General features: G+C 37.7%; 1 protein-coding gene across 10 annotated transcripts in view; it reads right to left on the reverse strand.

Annotated features, from left to right (window-relative positions):
* Window positions 1–341: 341 nt before the first annotated feature.
* Window positions 342–21445, reverse strand: part of AGTPBP1 (ATP/GTP binding carboxypeptidase 1) — a 76215-nt gene continuing 55111 nt past the window's right edge. For 6 of the 10 annotated variants that reach the window (XM_069776655.1, XM_069776651.1, XM_069776652.1 and 3 more), the window contains exons 26-27: window positions 18125–18285; window positions 342–1071 (exon numbers count right to left, since the gene is read on the reverse strand). In XM_069776655.1, the coding sequence (XP_069632756.1) occupies window positions 894–1071; window positions 18125–18285 (339 nt within the window). In that variant the 3' untranslated portion in view covers window positions 342–893. Of the gene's footprint in view, window positions 1072–18124; window positions 18286–19763; window positions 20066–21445 lie in introns of those variants that run through there. The other 4 variants (XR_011323288.1, XM_069776658.1, XR_011323289.1 and 1 more) reach the window with 4 other exon arrangements.

Below are 21445 nucleotides of genomic sequence, written 5' to 3' on the forward strand. Positions count from 1 at the left end.
GAGTTGGGTATGTTATTAATGTGCCCACATTAAAGTGAACTCTTTTATCAACATGCATATTGAACAAGAAAAATTGAGCAACTGGGTAGCTGAACATACATACAGCGTACACAACTAACCACTTTTTGCAGTCATGTACACTTAAAAAAACCTCTCTTCATATTAAAACATGCCTATTTTATGGGAAAGAGTTTTATACAAGTGTATAGGTCTTGTAAGCACAGGCTGCATTGGTCACTGTGCAAAATTCCTGAACTGTGAACAGACATAGTATATTTTCACTTAGTACTGTGGCAAAACCATATAATATAATCCTCAGAAGCAAGAAACAAGTGCAACAATTCATACATCACTTTTTCATTTTTAATTTAGTAATTATTGAATGGTTCCAGAGCAGGCACTACATTACTTCAAACACAATCAAGTATCTTTGAAATAATGTTGAAAAATAACCTCTTCACCTCAGGATACACACACGCATATACACACACATACACAAATTAATTTAGAAAATCTGTACATGTGTATTTTTCGGGAAGCAACTCAAAGAACCGTACCACAAAGAATTAGTTTCTGTACTCTGACACACCACAAATTATAATTCATTTTTCTGTAGATAGGGTTTAAGGACACAAAATGCCATGCAGTGCTATTTAGTAGAAAATGAACCGGTAAATAAATTTATCTATTTAGTGTTAAAAGAAAACACAGAATTCCTTAAACAAAACAAATGCCAGTTTACCAGAAATCAGAAATATTTATTGTCCTTGAGCTAGGCAGGCCCCAGTTATTTGTGTTTCCTTAAGCCTATCCCCTTGGTAGACAACAGTGAGGAAGTATTTGACTATGAAAATCTGGGAAATTAATTTCCTATTACTGGCTGCAAAGATGGTTCAAGAAAGGAGTATCCTTGTTGAATCTGAGTCTGAAAGTCCATCTTCTTGATTAGTTGCCTCATAATCACCTGCATTATCAGCTAATTCAATGTCTTGATCATCATTACTCTCTGCGCTGTAATCAACTTCTTCAAGAAAGCGAGGTTCATCTTCATCCAAAACATATGTAGTGGGGCTATAATGAACAAGAAGTTACATGAATTATGTTAAAAGTTTTGCTTGAAACAATACATTCAGAACATGCCCTGTCCCTATCCTGACATACAATAATCCAAAAATTACCTCAGGAAAGGGGCTGTTTACCCGAAATAGTATCAATTTTTTAATTGCACATAAAACAACTGGGAGCCAAAACCATGTTTGTAAGACCCTGAACTAATTAGTCAGTCATACACAACTCATTATCCAAATGTGCCATGACAAACAAGCTACACATCACAGACTTAAACTAATGGCCTCTAAGACCTTCATATAATTATAGCACTATCAGAGGTTATTGCAGAAGGATACAACTACATAAAGAAACAGAAGTTGCTATAAGGTATAAACAAACTAAAAAACAGATGAGACACTAAAAATTCAATTGGGAAACCTCTGTATTTTATTAGAACACACATTTTGCTGAAAAGCATTGTGAGCAATTACACAGTACATATCAGAGATGACAAAACAAGGAGTCATGTTTATGCTTAGAATTAAGTTACCATATGAATCACTTAACTCATATCAGGTCCTCACACACTTGCACGTAGTTAAAATTTGTATGTTAAGCCTTGCTGTTCAAAAGGCAGTGGATTTAAGGAACTGAGCCACTGCCCACAGAATGGTCTATGCCCTTATCTAATGGCCTCCAAGAATAAGAGGACTAACACCTTTAGTGTTAACTGGAGAAAGGTTAAAAGACAACTTTCTGATCCTCCCACCTCCCTAGGACAGAGGAGAGAAAAAAAACCCACCACCAAAACAAAAAGTGTTTTCCAGTTTTCCTAACCCACCTTGGGACATAAAAAGCTATCTGCTTAAAAGCACTAAGTATTCCTAAATATTTCATAAGTAATTTTATATTCAGATGAAGTCCTACAAAGGTTTTGTAATGCATTTTACCTAATAATCAAGTCACACAAAACTAATACAAAACAGTGAGAATGTTCTTACTGAGAAAGATCACAGGGTACTTGTAGAAATGTTTGCATATTAATTTTGATGAATTTTGTTGTCTTACAGCACACAACAGCCTAGCTTGGCTGTGGCTTTATAATTAAAAGGATTAATCACTGCTTTCTAAAGGTCTCTTAGGAGCTTAAGTGAACCACCTGAAATCTGCAATGCAATCTCTATTCAATATAAATAAATTTCACAGTATTCTTCTTCTACCTGTAGCCTCAATGACACACTACACTGTCATGTTTTGTACTGTTGACAGTTCAATTTAAATATTGGGAGAACAACAAATGACAAGAATTGTTAATCCTTGCTTAAGGAAAAAAGGACAGAAGACCTAAAATAGTAAGAAAATAAATTATCAAAAATTCAGTTTAGCTACAGTCTCTGGATTTACATTTAAAACAATCTGTATCATGGTTCACTAAACAAGCTCATACTCATTAAGCCATGCAAAAAGGAATGCTCCACAAAACTAAATACTTTTAGAGATTATTTAAGCCATAACCAGGGGAACAACCCACTATGTTGGTTTATGAACTAGGTGTTTAAAACAAAATTGTTTCCATTTAGGAGACACAAAGAGTGAGGAAAATAACTACTATCTTTGCTAAGATGCCTTTTTCATTTTACAGGTAGGTAAGCCAACATACCATAAGGATACACGCCTTACATGAAAAACCTGTGGTAGAACCAGCAAAGGAATGTAATTTTTCTGTGCTTTTGTCCTGTGACGCTTTCGTCCTGTGACGCTTTCCATCCTAGGAAGTCACTACCTATCAACACTTCTTCTAAGGAAAAAAAAGTTGGGGGGGGGGGAGTTTGTTTCATTTGTTTGCAGAACAAAATGAAAGGAACTTCACCACATAGATCACATTCCAACCAGTGCACAGTTTTTTTGCAACTTCTGCTTCTAATCACTTAACACAGATAATGATTTGTTAGCTTTTGTATGCAAGGGATCCACACTGCAATTGCAGGATAGACTGTGTAATTCAATTCACAGGAAATGGAGCCATTAAATCTGAATGTTGGCCCAATATTAACTAATAATTCTGAATACTGAAACAGAAAACTACAATGAACTATGTCAATGACATATTTTACTAACCACTGACAATGGGATGTTAACACATTACAGCAGGCACTTATAAAAATTCATGTTAGTGAGGTATAACGTAGAATAATAAAGCTCTTAAAAAATTCTATCCACTCTTTTTAATAAGTGTCATTATTTGGAAATTAAACTCACATAGTTAATCCAATTAAAAAAAGCAACCAACAAAACCTATTTTAAGGAAAAAAACACAAAACTGGACACACAAGCAAACCACCTCTTAGTTCACCTCTTAGAAGTGGCTTGTCATTTCATATAATATGTCCTATTTTATATTGTCTTGAAAAACACACAGGTATATGTATTCAATATCTATTTTTGTTATATTTGTATATATGTATTTTACTTATTTAGGTATGTGTAAGCATGTAGGCATGCCCCTAACTTCTAGAAGTTCAGCCACTGTGCAGTCTTCAGGTCAGTGTGTCTGATGTAACACATTTGCTCTGGCATGTGTATGTTCAAAATTCTCATCCGAAACTGAGGGATGCTTTTCATTGACATTTCCCATTTAATAAAATCAACATTATAAATTACTTTATTAAAAAAAAGTACCATTAGAATAGATGAACAGATCTTATTTTCAAAGGTACACAAACTTTTAACGTAAAAACTGGCTCTGAAGTCTGCCTCATAACAATCTTAGCTTTCTACTTACCATCCAGGCCAATGCACCATGGCTTCTCAATCACTTATTACTGAAAATAAATATTATGATTGTATTTACTAAGATTATTTTTTCACTTTCCCTTTCTTGAGTCTTCATTCCTCACAAAATGGTATCTGAGTTCAAAGGAAAACATTCAAAGGAAAAACCCGTGTCACATACCACTCACATACATTTGCTTTGCCCATGGCATGTTTTCTTCTGATGTAGCAAATGTTAATCTTGGATATTTAACTTTTCAGCAATCTTATTCTAAAGGTAAGCATGAATCTGCAAAATGTAATTACTACTCTGCTGTTTTACTGAGGCTGGGTCACAAGAAATGTAGAAACCAAAACACCTGAAAAAATTTCTTGCTGTTTAATCAAATTCTTTATTTGCCTCCCTGCCGCTCCCCACCCTTGGCATATCTTGTGACAATATATTTTTAGCTGCTGTCATGCTGATTCTATGGGTTTTAATTTCCTAACTTTTCCCTTGGGCTTTTTCTAATTAACTTGCTCAATAATCCCTCTTCCTCTACCCCCACACCTCCCGCTTTTCCTTTTAAAAGGAAACCATTATTTTTCTCAGGTTAGCAAAGGTTGTTTATCACACAACTACAGTTCTGTAATGTAAGGGATAGCATAATCTGTGTATCTTCTTTGAAGTCATGGCAGTTAAAAGAGAATACTACAAGAAAACCTGAAGTTTTGCAGATTTTACTTAAACAATATTTTATGGGTAAAAAGATGAACTCCGAAGTACCTGATACAATACTGTGGTCTTCATGTTTATGAAGAACTTTAAGGATATCCCTTTCATTTAAAAAAAAATATTTTCTACATCACTTGCCATTGCATACACTGAATTTAGGAATGAATGCAACTTTTTTCTAAAACATATTTTAATTATTATTTTTTTAATGACAACACCTTCCTATGTTTTTTCTTATTTACATTAATGCTCCAAACATATTAAAAAATCAACCTATCCACTAACATAGTATATTTTTTCAAACTAAAATTTTATTTGTCCCTCAAAAGATATACTTGGATGTTTTATTATCCACATGACTCAATTACAGCGAAATTAATCCACAAGTCAGACACAACCATTACCAATTTCAGCCCCATGGAGATCAGCAGTTTTCTGAGACTACAGGGGAAGTGTATACATGTTAAAACTTCGGAAGAAAAAAATAAGAAATATTCCCTGCCAAACTATGGAGAATTGCAGCTACTTGGGGAGTTGGGAAAGGAAGGAGAGAAAGATCTGAAGAACTAATGATTCTTTTCAAAACTGCATTGCCAGGGGAGGGAAAATTTTAGCGGAGAAAGAGTCAGGAGATATCACAAAGGAATCGTTTCTCCATACTTTTCCTTTTAATTTCCCTTTAGGGTCTATATTCTCTTCTAGGGATCAGCAATGCTGCTACAGTAGGCAACATCACACATGCAGCTACATGCAGTTCCCTTCAGGACCTCTTCACGTATGTGTTTTTCCCAAGTAGTAAGGATATTTCCTCAAGGGAATTTCCAAGGCTAAAGAGAACATGTCTCACTCTTTTCTGAGCCCTAAGAAGCTGGGTATCCAAATCCCATTTAAGTCTTGTTTTTAAATATCCTCAGAGTTACTAAATTTCACTCCACAGCTTAATAAAAATTAATCTCAACATTTTCTTTGTGCTGTCACCCTGAAATACATTTTGTGAAACTAAAAACTGGATTAAATTAGTTGGATTCAACAATCATTGACTAATATTTGGATCATACTACCAGGAGTGGAAGAAAAGCTTGAAAAATGGTATGAAGAATATAACCTATTCATCATAGTTTTTTGGTTTGTTTTTTTTTTCCCTAGATTACTAGTTTCCTTATTTTGCCCTAGAGAAGATGAACAGTACTCTGACACTACAGTCTATGAAGAATTAAAAGCAATCACTTTCACTTAGGCCAGAGGAGCATCTTTGTGCACGGGCACTGCCACCAGGCCCACCAGTGAAATTCTGGGTGTCATCTTTCATAGCTTTTTCTTCCAGCCTTCTGAAAGGCACAGACAGGACAAGAGTTGCAGCATAAGATGCCTTCTTTTTAACTAAGTTGTACTCCTAAGGTACTGGAAGAAAGGCCAAGAAAAGCTCAAATGCTGCAGGAGAGTGGGGAGGGAAACACTTTTACTCCCAGGTGATAGAGATTAGGAGTATGCAATTGTCTGGGCAAAGTTTAAGAGTTATTGAGGGGAAGGGAAATAAAGTAGGACAAATCCAGTTTCCTTCTGGCAGCTAGAGAGAGACCCTTTACAAGAAAGTCTTGGACACATTCTCACTGCATGTACCCCTCACTCCTTGCCCCATCAGTCTGATGTCTTTTCTCAAGTGTAAGGCTAAGTGCAGGAAATGGATTTTGCATCAGGTTTTTTCTTTCCCACAGCTCCTTTTGGCAGTCTACCTTTTCCTACCATTTTCTAGACATGCTGGGACCCAAAAGCTGTCTGCTTCTCTGCTATAATTAAATTAAATTAACAAACAAAAATACACCATGTTCTAGAACACACTAATGAGCCTCAAAACAATCAATGAAACGATGAGAATTTCCAAAAACAGCTGAAGTTATTGTGCAAAGGATAATTCCAGTAAGTCCTAACAGTTATGACTGCAGTCATGTGTTTTTGTTTCATTGCATACAGACTCTATCAAACCTGTCAGCATAACAACTATAATTCTTACTACAAGATCAGTATTACATTCAGTCTAATCTTTTCCATTTGGAACTGGGGGGGAAACATTGGCAAATGGGTCTGAAATAATTAAAGAAAAATAAAGTGTTTAATTCATCACTTAAAATGTTAAAGTGCACTGCCAGAGGGAAATAAATCTACTTACTGCTTTATTTTCTTAAGTCAAGTATGTTTCAGACATGGTTCAAAATGAACTCATGGAAACTGAGCCTATGTGTAATGAAATACTGGAGGTATATTTTAAAATATTAACATTTACTTGGTTATTTTAAGTACAATCAGCAAAACCAAAAAGAATTTGAAAAACCCTCAAAATCATTTGCAAGAAATAAAAGCAGTGCTTCTGTGTGTTTAGACTTGAACATTTAAACTTGCCAATTTATCCTCTAAAGCACTGAAACTGTCGTTTTGTAAAAAGTAACACCAGTAACATCCAAAATACAAAGGAAATAACTACAATCTTATTCATTCCTCTAACTACACAGAGATATTACAGCTGTGTAAAAACTACTCTCTTATATACTTCTTATTCATGAATTTTTTACCTGCATTTTCATAGGTAGCTTCTCATTCATCTCTAACGATAAGAAATGAGCAGTGAATCATGTAAGTATGAGGAAAGAATAAGCAGCATGTTTATTAGAATAGAATAATGGGAATGGAAGTCTGGGCGTATAAAGCAAGGAACAGCACTACTATCTTCTGACCCATGACTGCCTCTGAAGCTGAATAGAAATTAGCTTTATGAATTTTAGTCAATAGAAGCTCTTTGTATATCTCCAGCACTCAACTGAATAGATACCTAACGAACAGATATCTCAGCTGATAGATATTTTTAATAACTCATCTAGAGCTGTACAGAAATGCTAAAACTTCAGCACTTTGGATATGAGGATTGATCCAAAGGACAAATGGACAACATATTTCACAAATACTATTTCACTAAGAAATAGAAACAAAATAAATGAAAATCTATTTCCTGATAATTACGAAGAGAGGGACTTCTGCTGCACAGAAAAGTAGCCAGATCCTTGCTGGGAGGAGAAGTAGTAAAACCATACAAAGCAAACTTTTCCTCCAAACAGCAGTGAGGTCTCATACAGCTAGGGAGCTCACCTCCCCTGTGCTGCAGCTGGAAGAGTACTTAGAAATACCAGCCATGGGCTTCTCTACATTTCATTATCATTGGACTGGGAAGTGGGGAAAGGAAAGCTCAAGAGTTTGATGAGCCTCATCAGAGGTGTCACCAGGAGCTGCTTCAGATTGTATCTATGTAAATTAGTTGTAGCCTTCTACCAATGTTCTGGCATGCCTCTCACACCACCAAGATGACAAGAAAAATTACGATTATGGAATCTGAATGAACTGCAACATCTTGAGGCAGTGTCCAGTCTTATATTTCACTGTATAAGGGAAATACAGCATAGTTCTGAAAACTCATTTAGTGATCAATACAAAAATACTGCTTAAATAGAACCTATACCACCACCACCCCCACAACCCCCCCAAAAGACCAAAACCAAAATTATGAAAGACCAGGGGAAAACCCATGCTGAACCACACTTTTTTTCAGCTGCTAAAATCTGAATATTCCTCGTCTTTTTTTTGTTTGGTTGGGTTTTTTTGAGGAGGAATGATCTCATCAACACTTATCTATTACACCCTCGCCCAGTACTTCCCGAGACAGTACCAAGTGGCTTTCAATAGAATTCATTAAAAAAGATATTAAAATCTATTTTAAATAATATACAAAATAGAAGAACACGGTATCTTCATTATCCCATAAAAGAGCTGACCTTTAAGTACAACCTGTTCTACAGTACGTGTTTCTGTTCTGAAGATAAGGCAGTCCCTGAAAATAAATAACATGAGACTTCCTCCTTGAGTATTGTCGTTGATAAACACTACAGGTTTTTGAACTTTCTACTGAGACATGCGGTGAGTGCTACCAAACACAGAAAACTTGGGCCCCAAGGATATCTGGCCCAATTGTCATATGGGCATATTTGTTGGGGAGCAGAATAAAATCGCTCTGCTCTGGACAGACTTTTCCAAGTAACTGAGCCAAAAGTCTGATGGCCTAAGGTATATGGCAGAACACGGCTTCTGAGCCTCCAGAAACAAAAATCGGCCCATCTCTTAATTCCACCTATGGCAGTATTAATCCCTTCAGCAAAGAATGAAAAAAATAACATGAAAACTTAAATTATTATAACGCACTTTCATTGCTAATAGTGGAGGTACTGTGAACAAAATTATAGTTTCTTGCTTATGCAGAAATTACGTATGCACATGGCTTCTACGGCACACAGCACAGCTATCAAAAATAAAAAGGAGTCAACTCAGTTATCCAGATAGAAAATTCCTATTATCACGCATAGACATGGGTCATTCCCATCTCAGAAGGATAACAGAATTATAATTTAAGACATAAACAAAATCTAGTCATATTGTTCTAGGTTTACTAAAGGAACATCTTGCTAGGTTAAGTATTATGTGCTTAAATATTTTTCAACATTTTAAATTGGAGATGACTGCGTAGGTAACTTTGGTTAAGTAAATCTGTGTAATGATGCATCAGCAGGTACAGACAAATCAGTGGCTGTACATAAAACTGCTCTAGTTACACATAAAGTTTAAGAAAATTCACACTTGAAAAAAGGAACAGTGTGATATTAGGTCAATATTCCAGTAGTGACACAAAGAGCAGTATAGTTTGCACTTTTCTCTGAAAAACATGCTGTCTTGGGTGTCTGATTCCACTCCCACTTTTCAAATAAGCACTTCCACGGAATTCAATGACATGAATCTCTGTATAAATAATTATGATTATCAAATCACTTTTAAGATGGGTTCAGAACATATAGAGAATCAGGTACAAATACACAACATATTTCAGTCTTAATGCCACATTTTAAAGACAAGTTCTTGGAATTTACACATTTCGTTTTTTCACCACAGATTTTCACATAGATCCACAGTATTGCTAAATGAACACTGAGAGCAAGGTACCTATTTTCTCACTTCATGCTACATATTTTTCTATTTTAGTGTTATAAAGTAAATTTACATTTAATAGATTTACATTTAATATATTTAAGAAACAAAGCCATTAGACATTAGAAAAATCTAAACAGTTGTTAACAGATCTCTCCAATAAAGCTCAATATTTCTTATGTCAATGTTCCTTATCTGACAAAAATCGTAACTCTTAACATGCACAGAATCTGATTTGTTTTTTCTACTGCCTTAATTTCTTTAGTGCAGAAGCATTTGTCACTACCTTTCACCATCTGTAGACAAAGGTCAGGATTAGGAAACTATTTTTTTTTTCCATATAAAAATTCAGTTTCAAAACATTGAATGAAGTTATTCATTCATCTCTCAACTTAAAATTTTGTCTTGCAGTACAATTACTTTTGTGATTTTCATGACCTAGTCTTTTGGGGTGAAGACTGAACCTTCCTGTTTTTTGAAGTTTCTGAGTACCAGTTACCTTCCTCATACAAAAGGATTCTAAATATTTCCATGTACAGTCTCAATAATATTAACCTTATTATGAGCCTCATGTTATTTTTCATCTATGCTCACATGTGCCAAACCAGCTACATTGTGTTTTTGCAACAGTAAGTCTTTCATTAGTGCTTTCAGAAAATCCAGTATAAAACAGTCTCCATGCCCCTTACTTCCACCAACAAAATGTAAATCAAGTCAGAAGCAGTTTCCCCCCTGCCCCAGCACTTTACACGCAGTTCATTTTGGTTTTTCTAGAGCTAGCTGGATTAATGAAGTATCTTAGCTGGAGAAGGAAAGGAAATTCAAACTATACATATCTGTTCACATACCTCTTTCCAGGATTTGCTTTATTTCGTAACATCAAAACAACCCACTTTCCCATTTATTCCTTTTCTCATCTAGCATTACTCAAGTCTGCTATCAAACAGAAAGCAGTAATAGACTTTTACTCACTGGAGGCACTTCCATGCCCATCATAAACAGCGTGCTTTAAAAGTCCAAAATGGAAGAACCATTAAGTCCAAAGGATTGCGTTTATGCTTGTACATGCTTTCAAAACAGCTGATCAACTTGTGTACAGACTAACTACGGAGATCCTATTCCATAATGAGGACCATAACTATCACCTTTACAGTAAAGTTTAATTTCACCAAAACAAGAGAAAATCTCTCAATAAATGATTGTGCTGATCTGTTAAAAGTTTCAGAAATATTAGAAAGCAGTAACCCTGTTCTTAGTTTAAGCTGACATCTAGCACCAACATTTAATCCAGACAACAGTTTCTCTACTTCTTTAGCACAATTGCACCTAATTGTCTACAGTTTGTGGATCAGTTAAAAGCTTAACCAGAGTGGTAAAGCATAACCAGTTGTTTCTCCCCCCACTACCCTGGGAAGAAGGTCAAGAACTCTAGCTTCTTTTTTTATTCACCTCCTTCAAATAGCTTCAGAACTGGATTTTTTTGTGCATGTGTTCATGCAAAGTGGTATGTTAGAAGGCTGGCTGGTACGTGACTCCTCACCCTTTTTTATCCCATCCCGATACTAAAGTGTTTCTGATGTGTCTTTAGCTCTCCAGCAGATCCTATGGGGAGTGACTTATGTATGACATTCCCCAATTCAACAGGTGCTGTTTTAAGGCCACTCCTTCATAAGTAACATTAACAAACTGAGAAATCCAGCACGTAATTTTTTGCGAAGCACAGCACACCTGTGACCCAGGATGCTAACTTTCTCCAGAGAGGCAATATATAATACAGATTCTATATCTGAGGCAGTTATTAATATAAAGTTACGTGGACATCTGGGGCTGTTTTTCAATGGCAGCCTAATAATTAATTACTCACAACCACATCTTGATTCAAAATGCTGTAACTGAGGTTTAATATTTCAAAGAGATACATTTATACTGAAGCTTAGTTCTAATAAAATTGACAACGATATAACACCTATGGATGGGAAAAACATTATAATCTCATTAACACATAATGGTAGCCGCAAATGGAAAAAAAAAAGTAAAACTTTTAAAAAACTGTAAAGTATGATAAGTAGGTGTAACATGTCAGTATTAAATTTTCAGTTCAACATGCTGCATCAATGCACACAAGGAACTCAAGAAACAAACGCATGCCCTTGCTGAAAGACTATCATTTAGAGGCCATCCACAAGAGCTGTCAAGTGAAACTGCCTTACAGCCAGCCTGTATTTATGGAAGAAATCATATTTACAAAATATTAAAGAGTATGTGACAGAAATGCCAAAGGATCAGAAGCTTGCCTGTGAAAGTTCTGAGGGAGAGAAATGCAATTAGACTGTGATTTTAGAACCTTGTATTCTAATTGCCTAAACTAGGACTCCAATTTGAAGAGGCCCACAACACTAGCACTCAAGTGTCTTTTGAGGACAGACTTAAAGACATTTCCCCCTTCTCACATTATATATATATAATGCTTAAACAGAATTTTCTCTATAGTTTGTGCTCATTGCCTCTTAGCCTGTCACCAGACACCACTGGAAAAGAGCCTGGCTCTATCTTCTTTACAACCTCCTTTCAGATATTTGTACACCTTCATAAGATGCCCCTGAGCCTTTTCTTCTCCATACTAACAGTCCCTGCTCCCCAGCCTTTCCTCCTGTGGGAGATGCTTCAATCCCTTCATCATCTTAGGGGCCCCTCACTGGACTCTCTCCACTATGTCCATGTCTCTCTCGTACTAGGGAACCTAGGGCTGGACACAGCACTCCAGGTATGGCCTCACCAGTGCTGAGGAGAAGGGAAGAATGATGTCCCTCAACCTGCAGGCTACACTCATCCTAATGAAGCCTAGGATACCATTAGCCTTCTTTGCAGCCAGGGTACATTGCTGGCTCATGTTCAACTTGGTGTCCACTATGACTCCCATGGCCTTTTCTGCAAAGCTTATTTCCAGATGGTTAGCCCCCAGCATGTACTGGTGCCTGGGGTTGTTCCTCCCCAGGTGGAGGACTTCACAGTTCTTGCTGAACTTCATGAGATTCCTGTCAGCCCATTTCTAGAGCCTGTCAAGGACCCTCTGGATCAGCGACTCCTAGTCCAGTGTCATCTGGAAACTTGCTGAGGGTACACTTTGCCAGCTGGGCTTAAACCATGACAGGACCTGCCACATCGTCCAGGTCATTAATGCAGATGTTAAACAGGAGTGGACCTAGTATTGTGCTCTGGGGTACACTGCGAGTTACTGGCCTCCAACTAGACTTTGTGCTTCTGATAGCCACCCTCTGGGCCCAGTTGTTCAGCCAGTTTTCAATTCACCTCACTGTCTGCCCATACAGCCCATACTTCATCAGCTTCTCTGCAAGGATCCTATGGGAGACAGTGTCAAAAACCTTACTGAAGTCAAGGCAGACAATATCCACTTCATTCCCCATGTCTACCAAGACAGTCATTTCATTGTAGAAGGTTATCAGGTTGGTCAAGCATGACTTCCCTTAGTGAATCTGTGTTGACTACTCACAATCTCCTCCTCCTTCATGTGGCTGGAAATGCTTTCCAGGATTAGTTGTTTCATCACCTTCCCAAGGATCAAAGTGAGGCTGACCAGCCGTAGTTCCCTAGGTCTTCCTTCTCGCTCTTCCTGAAGATAGGAATGAAATTTGCTTTTCTTCAGGCACCTGTCTCAATCACCGCAATCATTCAAGGATTATTGAGAGTGCCCTCACAGTGACATCAGCGAGCTCCCTGAGCACTTCTGGGTGCATCTCATCAGGACCTATGGACTTATGCAAGCCCAGTTTGCCTAAGTATTCTCCAACCTGTTCCTCTTCCACCAGGCATAAGTCTTCCTTGCTCCAGATTTTCCCTTGTCCCTGGGTCCTTAGATTACTGAAAGCCAGTTTTGTTAGCAAAGACTAAGGTGAAGAAGGCATTCAGTACCTCAGCCTTCTTCATGCGCTGTGTCAGCAGGGCTCCTGCCCCATTCAGAAGTCAGCCCACATTTTCCCTAGTCTCCCTTTTACTACCTATGTACTTATAGAAGCCCTCCTTGTTGCTTTTAACACCCCATGCCAGATGCAACTCCAGGTGGACTTTATCCTTCCTAACCATGTCTCTGCATACTCAGACAGTGTCTCTATATTCTTGCCAGGTTAGCTGTCTCTGCTTCCACCTTCTATGTATTTCCTTTTGTCCTGGGTTTGGCTGGGATAGAGTTAATCTTCACAGGAAGCTGGGAAGGAGGCACAGCCAGGACAGCTGACCTGAACTAGCCAAGGATCTATTCCATACCATGTGACATCATGCTCAGTATATAAATGGGGAGCAGGCTGTGGGGCCAGGGGCTCTCCCTCCTGATGTGGGAAGTGTCGGAGTGTTGGGTTCCAGGTGGTGAGAAGTTGCACTGTGCATCACTTGTTTTGTATATTATTTTAATAGTACCATTGTTGTTGTAACTTCTCTCCTTGTGTTGTCCCAGTAAACTGTCCTTATCTCAACCCACGAGGTTCCATTTTTTTCTTTTCTCCTTTCTGATTCTCCTCCCCATCCCACCGGATGGCAGGGTGGGGAGGAGTGAGTGAGCGGCTACATGGTGCTTTGTTACCGGCTGGGCTTAAGCCACAACACCTTTACATGTTTGAGTTTTGCCAGGAGTGGTCCTTGAATATCCACCAGTTTTCTTGGGTCCTTCTTCCCTCCAGGGTCTTATTCCACGGGACTCTTCCAAGCAGATCCCTGAACTCTCCTCAAGCCCAGGCTTATGATCTCTGCCCTGCTCCCTCCTCTTGAGAACCTGAACTCCCATCATCTCTTGGTCACTGCAGCCAAGGCTGCCTTCAGCATTCACATCCAAACCAGCACATCCTTGTTTGTGAGTACCAGATCCAGCAAAGGACTTCTCCTTGCTGGTTCTGGTATCACTTGGGTCTGGAAGTTGTCATCAGTGCTCTCCAGGAAGCTCCCAGATTACTTATGCCCTGCTGTGTTGCTCCTCCAGCAGATATTGGGTTGGTTGAAGTCTGCCACAAGGACCAGGGCTTGCAAACATGAGGCTGCTTCTAGCTATCCATAGAAGGCCTGATCCATTTTATATTCCGGGTTAGGTAGCCTACAGCAGACACCCAATACCATGTCACACAGTGTGATCTGCTCTTTAATCCTTACCCATAAGCTCTCGGTTGGCTCATCATTCATCCTGAGGCAGACCTCCATGCATTCCAGCTGCTCTGTCACATAAAGGGCAACTCCCCCTCTTCATCTTCCCAGCCTATCCTTACTTAGCCTATATCCCTCCGCTGCAGCACTTCGGTTGTGCAAGGCATCCTATCACATCTCCATGATCCCAACAAGATCACAGCCATGAAACTGCACACAGACCTTTAATTCCTCATATTTTTTCCCCATGCTGCATGCGTTAGCATGCAGGCACTTCAAAGAGGCACCGCAGCATGCTTATTTCTCAGAAAGGGTGTGGGTTTCTTCCATATGGTCCCTCACAGGCACTTCCTTGCTTACATGCAAATGCTTCAGAGAATGCTGTAAAGCAATGCTTTAAAGAAGAGAGTCAAAGTGACTCTTAACCATTTAGTATTTATGAATAAGTAATTTATTTTAAGTACGATACTTAGTGAAGAAGTTTCCCACAGCCCCTTTGTGTACCTCTGTGCATTAAGGCTAATTCAGCTGTTCCCACTGCTATTCTAGACTGAAGCCTGCCTGTACTATTCTTAATCTCCTGTGGAGACTCTGCAACTTCTACAGATAACTGTTCCAGAACTTCATTTTTGCTTGCCATATAGAATTTTTAGCTAAAGTCTAGAGTGACTTTTCCTCATAATTTAAGGCCATTACTCCTGGACCTGTCTGCCCTAGAGAGAACAGACTTTTTGTGTCTGTCTTCTCATATTTGAAGGCAGGTGTCATGTTCTTTTCTCCTTCTCCATCCCCTAGTTTTCCTCTTCATTTTGATAAAGGCCTTGTGAGGAAAATTGTAATAAAAATGATGAATTTTATTTGCTGTAGTAAGACTTGCTCTATCATAAAGATGGAATTCTATCTGGTAATTTCTCTCAAGAGCTTTACAGTATAAAACATTGCCCCTTGCTCCCCAGCTTTATTTCAAGGAATATATCTATCTGAGATGCACTACAGAACTTTTTTCAAGCATCTACACACTTCCTGACCAGTTAACATTTTTCACTTCTCAAGTTCTGGTCTCTTTTGTCAATGCTTACACCTCATCCCAAAGAACAACTCAAATGTCTATCAGACAGTAAGCTCCTCATATATTTAAGAAGAATTCTGAACAGATTACTTACCTCCAGACAATACATATCCAGAATCCCTGGCAACACATATAAAACAATACATAAGCAAATAAAGTTTTTTCTCCTTAGGCTGGTCCCTGTCCATGAGACAAAACCCACTGAATCTGTGTTTTCCTAATTCAAAAGCTTAGGACAAGAGAGCTGCTTTCCACAGTTACCTGATGATCAGCTATCTTGGCCCCCCAGCATAACAGCAGTGGAAGCAGATTTTCTGTGCTAACATCCCTGTAGTATTGCTCATTAGACTACTATGCTACACAAACGGACAAGTAAGAGACTTTTTAGAGCAAAGCAGATAATTACATTAATTCATTCTAATGGCCAACTTTTCAACAAATGCAACGAATAAAAGAAAAAGAGTTCAAGACTCTTCACAGTTTACCCCTACCTCCCCCCTGCTCTTTTTTTTTTTTCAAACACACTATAGAGATAGCAGAATATGGTTTTACGCTTGCAAAACCAAGGACACTGATATTTTATTTATACTTTCAAACTATATCTTACAAGGCTGATAGTAATTCATATAACATCAAGTGAAAATTTTGAGCGATACATTGAACAGTAATGTTACAAACGCTGAGTGCTGCTCTGTGCTGCTACCATTGTTTTGGTACTGTTACATTAGTACAGTAAAAAACACTGCGGCATTCCTCGCAATTAAAATGCTGCATTTTGCCTGCACTGGAGACACCATGCTAATGCCACTCCAACAGTTGTAAAGCACTGTTTGCTTTTTTCAGCATCTGCCATATGACTCTCTCCCAGTGAGCCTACCTGCACTTCAGTGAGGCTTACACACTGGTGGGGGTGGGTTACTCCAAAGCCACCTTCTGATCCTATCTCTTCGAGGAATCACTAACTTGGCCTTACCCAAGCACAAAACTTGGTCTGACAGTAAGAATCTGGCCATTACAACCATGCTAAAACTGTACTAGTGAGCAAATGATACTGGCAGATCCAGCCATCACTGGAGTGACAGATACCTATACATCACAGCTGCTTTTCATATACTTTTAACCACTTCCTTCAGACACTCTCCTATTGTTAGTCCTATTGTTCTTATCACCTTTTAGCTTATACTTCACTTTTCATTACTATGTGTAAATGCTAAGCATGAACACAAGCTCCAGCCTTTCTCAGTAGTCCACATTCTGATAACACTTATGTGTTTCAATGCTGGAACTAAACATCATCTTCCCCTTCCATAGGGTACCACAGATACTCTCCCATATCTCTGCTGGTTTTGCATGGTTTACAGACAAATTGCTCATCAGTCTAGCATCTAATGAAAGTCTTAGTCTCAAGAACCCCCTTGTTGCAGTTGCACAAAAACAATAATATATTTTATTTGACCCCAAATTTCCACTGTATTGCTTTAGCGAAGTTGGAGCTACAGCCAAGGCCACTATAAAAACGTTTTTGGCTCCAAGTATGCCAAGTGGTAACATTATAGTGTGTAAATCTTACTTCTTTCTAATTTAATGCTTTTCTGAAGTCTGGAATTGCAACTCTGCTTTATTTAATCTCTAACCAGATTTTCAGAAAGAGATGCTTGTACATTTGAAATCACTTATTTACTGTGCATCTCCAATTACTATGTACATGTGCATACTTCAATAATTAATTAGATGAATAGAAATATGCACTAGTATGCATACTTTTGCAAGCCTATCTAGAGCTTTAAGAATTGGCAACTTCATAAGCTAGCTACTGAGCAGATGCATTTATTTTGTGACCCGAATGTTATTTCGCACGTTTTAAGTTCTTTAAATGTTGTTATATATCTCTACCAGAGAGGAATAAAGAAAAAAGAAATTGGAAGAAAAACTTACAGTTCTTAGAGTGTTTTAACTCACATACTTTAAGCCTGTCTAAATACATTTTTAATACTGTAGCCAGTAATAAAAAAAGAAAAAAAATGCTCTCAAAGAAACAATTGAGACCTAAGACCTGAGTTTTACTGCATATAGTAACTCCCCGATGACATTAAAATGGCCAGTGTTTATTTATCCCAGCAACAAATGTGACATATAGTCTAACTCTGTATTTATTGTTTTCTTTAAAAGCTTCAAGTAATTGAATTAACAAAATACATCTCCAATATATTCAGATTATTGTTACACTAACAGGTCAAACACATCAACATTATTTTGTATGAGTGAAAGAACATTTTTGAGAGAATCTTTACATCATTTGAGAAACTGCAATTCCCCCCCCCCCCAAAAAAGTAAAAATAATAAATGTGTACTACCTTGTCACTTTACAGCTTGACTCGATCAGCTCATTTTCAATATCCAACAGACTAGAAGGCAGATTATATTCCAAAGGTGAGGCCATTCTTTTTAAACGCAGTAAGCCAACACAAAATTTTGCTCCCATCTCCTCCAGTTCTCTTGTCCCTATCTGCAATCCCTAATTTAAAAATAAGAATTAAATATTCAAAATAGGTACACGCAGATGGACCCACACATACTGCAGAATTACTATTTAAAACACATTTCATTATTTTATTTAATATACTCTCTTGCTCTAAAGACAGAACAAATAAGAACTGTAAACACTTAACAAGAGTATCAGAGAAAACTCAATAACTACATGACTCCTCTAAGGCTGAACAGACATTTCTGGACACAACCATATTTCTTGGGAGCTTCCTAGTCTACACTTCTAGCACATCAATATTAACAGGACTTTACCCAGTGGCAGCATTGGAAGAGAGACAGAGATCATGTCCGCGTTTATACTTATAAAATTATTTTAAAAACCTGAGACAGAATTTATAAAAAGGAATTCCAAATACTAAGATTTCAAATACAAGATTCTTCAACAGAAGTTCCATTAGAATGAAAAAAATGAGTGAATTCATACTTTAGCTGTGATCAAGTTCATTGCTATGTTCTGATGCATAACTAAGACTATTTAAGGCAACAAAGTAACTCCTTGACACAAACACCTCCTATAAGTGACAGGCTGTATGTGTTAATTCTGAAAGCATTTATTCACACATTTAGTAATTAAAAACAACAAACAAAGTCTCAGAAGCCATAGCTGTTTTCTAACTCGAATGATATACCAAGGCATCTTCCTCTTTGTGTAGAACTTATGTAATATTCTGAGTTTACATATGTGATAAAGCCTCCCACCAGATAATTCTACATTTTTAATTTAGCCAGCAGTGCAGTATGTAGGGACAGAACCTCTGACATCAACTACTTTATGAAAAGAATGATAATCCAGTGCGACCCTTAACAATTATGGAATTGGCTAGTACTGACTGTATATACACTAACAAATTCAATGTCACAAGCCAGCTCAATCTACCGCTTTGCAACTTCTGTACCTCAGGAGAATTTAGAAGGATTTTACTTTGGATCTTCTAAGCCTCTTAAGGTAAAGGGTAGTTAAAAAGGAGCTTTGACAAAAACAAGCAGGGAAACAGAACCAGGAATTGGTGGTAAGCTAAGTCATCAAGTAGGAAAACACATGAAGCAAAAAGAATGGAGTAGAAGGTTTTTTTACTAAAAGCTAAAAACCACACACACAAGCTTTGTGTATGTTGCCACACTGACACTGTATTTTAAAATGCAAGGTTTAAAAAAAAGAGTGTTATGCTGCTCCAGAAACGGTACAGTCCGCACATTCTTCATGTACTTCTGTTTTGAACATACCCACACTTAATAAATAGAAAGATTGTGATTTTATTTTTCTTGCGAGTTCTGTTTTTTCCCCTTGGTATTCTTCATGAACAAGGTGCTTTTTAGTAACAAGAAAACTAATGCTATATTCACTAAACAGTGCCATCCTCCAGCCAAATGGTACAGAAACTTGCTAGCAGTGAACAAGAGTTGGATATTTGAGTATGTATTATTGTTAATAGTAATACTACTTACCTCTTTTATAATGCTTTTGTGCTGTAGGTTTCAAAGCACTTTATTAATAAAGGAAGAATTATCCTCACTTTACTGATGGAGAAATGGAGGCAGAGAGGGTTGAAGCGATTTGCACAGTGTCTCACAGCATGTCACTGACCCCGCTGGGAACAGAAATCAGTTCTCCTCACTCCCAGTGCAGTACCTTATCCACAGAGGCCAATTTTTTGTTTTTGTTTTGTATTTGTTTGCACGTCAGTAACATTCGAAGACCCCAATCATAGCTGGGGCTCCACTACGCTAATCACAGGAAGACACAGTCCCTGCCCCAAAGAGATTAAAATAACATTAAGGACAAGAGGCAACAAGTATGCAGAAGAGGAAGGAGAAGGGTAACAGTAATCTCACTGTTACACAGGTTACTAATGTGCATAACTTGATGGTTCAGAAACTTTTCCAATCATTGTCTACATCTGTTGCTGAAGAAGTTACAGTTAGTTGGCAGATTCCTTATAAGACAGTATAATAGGAGTGCTCTAAGTTGAAAATGGACAAGAGTACAGTATAAAAGAAAGTGCAAAGACAATTGTTAGAAAGATAAATAGCGTGTGCATGTTCCACGGCTGCTATTATCACCACAGCAGAAAGAGGATATAACTGAAGAGAGACGTAAACAGATCAGACTGAAGGTGGATAACTGTGAAACAAAGTTTGAACAATAAAGTCTGAACTTACTATACTGAAGGGTCTACATTCTTGTGGTAAAAGTTCATGCCAAAGTCTAGATTTGCTTCTGCCATTTCTTTAAATCATAATGGAGAATGCAATACCACACAGCTGCCAAATACCAAATTTCTTAAGCCACAGTTATTCTTCCATCAGCCAAATCTCTTAATTTCCATGAAACAAGAGACCCAAAGTCTGTTTCAGGAAATAATAACAAGCAGTTGCCCTAACTAATGGACCCAAGGTGAAGTCCATTTTCACAGAAGCCTTCATTACATTCCTCTTCTTGATCTTCTCATCACCTTCAACTGTTGTTATAGCACTTTTAACTGTGGCATATTAAACTTCCTTAAGTGTTAAAGCATTGCTTTGAAGCACAAGCCACCTGGAAGTGGTGCCTTTTTTTTTTGTAAACATGCACCAAATTTCATTTGTTTTTCTTTACATTTTATACAACTGTTTCTTCTAGACAGTAACATTTTAGATGGCTGGTTGAAGTCTTCCTTACTAAGCACATCATGAAAATACCTTCACATGAATAGAGTGTTTCGGTGATGAACTTTGCTACCTGAAAGTAAAGATACACAACAAAGGCACAACTGACTGCGACCTCAAGCTGAGAAGAATATTCCTGTAATATGTACTTAATAAATTGAAAACAGCCATACTAAGATTTGGAGAAGTCAGTTGGACAGTAAAACATCATCTTGTTCTTCTGCTTGCTTATTCAGCAGAGGCTACAAAGATGTGATTATTTCTGATAGCTCAAAATCTAGAGACTGAAGAATCGTGGTAACTGACCAAGTTTGTTGACTGAATCCTTATCTCCTGAAGTCCTCTCTTTATGTGCACCATAAAATTGCAAGATAACAAAATCTTTTCAATTAACTTAAAAATTAAGCAATACTCCCAAACTTATTAATCTCCAATCAGGAAAGGGATTGATTTCAGTTTTCAGGTGGTTTGAATTGTTGAAG

Source organism: Haliaeetus albicilla, chromosome Z, assembly GCF_947461875.1.
Source record: "Haliaeetus albicilla chromosome Z, bHalAlb1.1, whole genome shotgun sequence".
Classification (NCBI taxonomy): Eukaryota; Metazoa; Chordata; class Aves; order Accipitriformes; family Accipitridae; genus Haliaeetus; species Haliaeetus albicilla.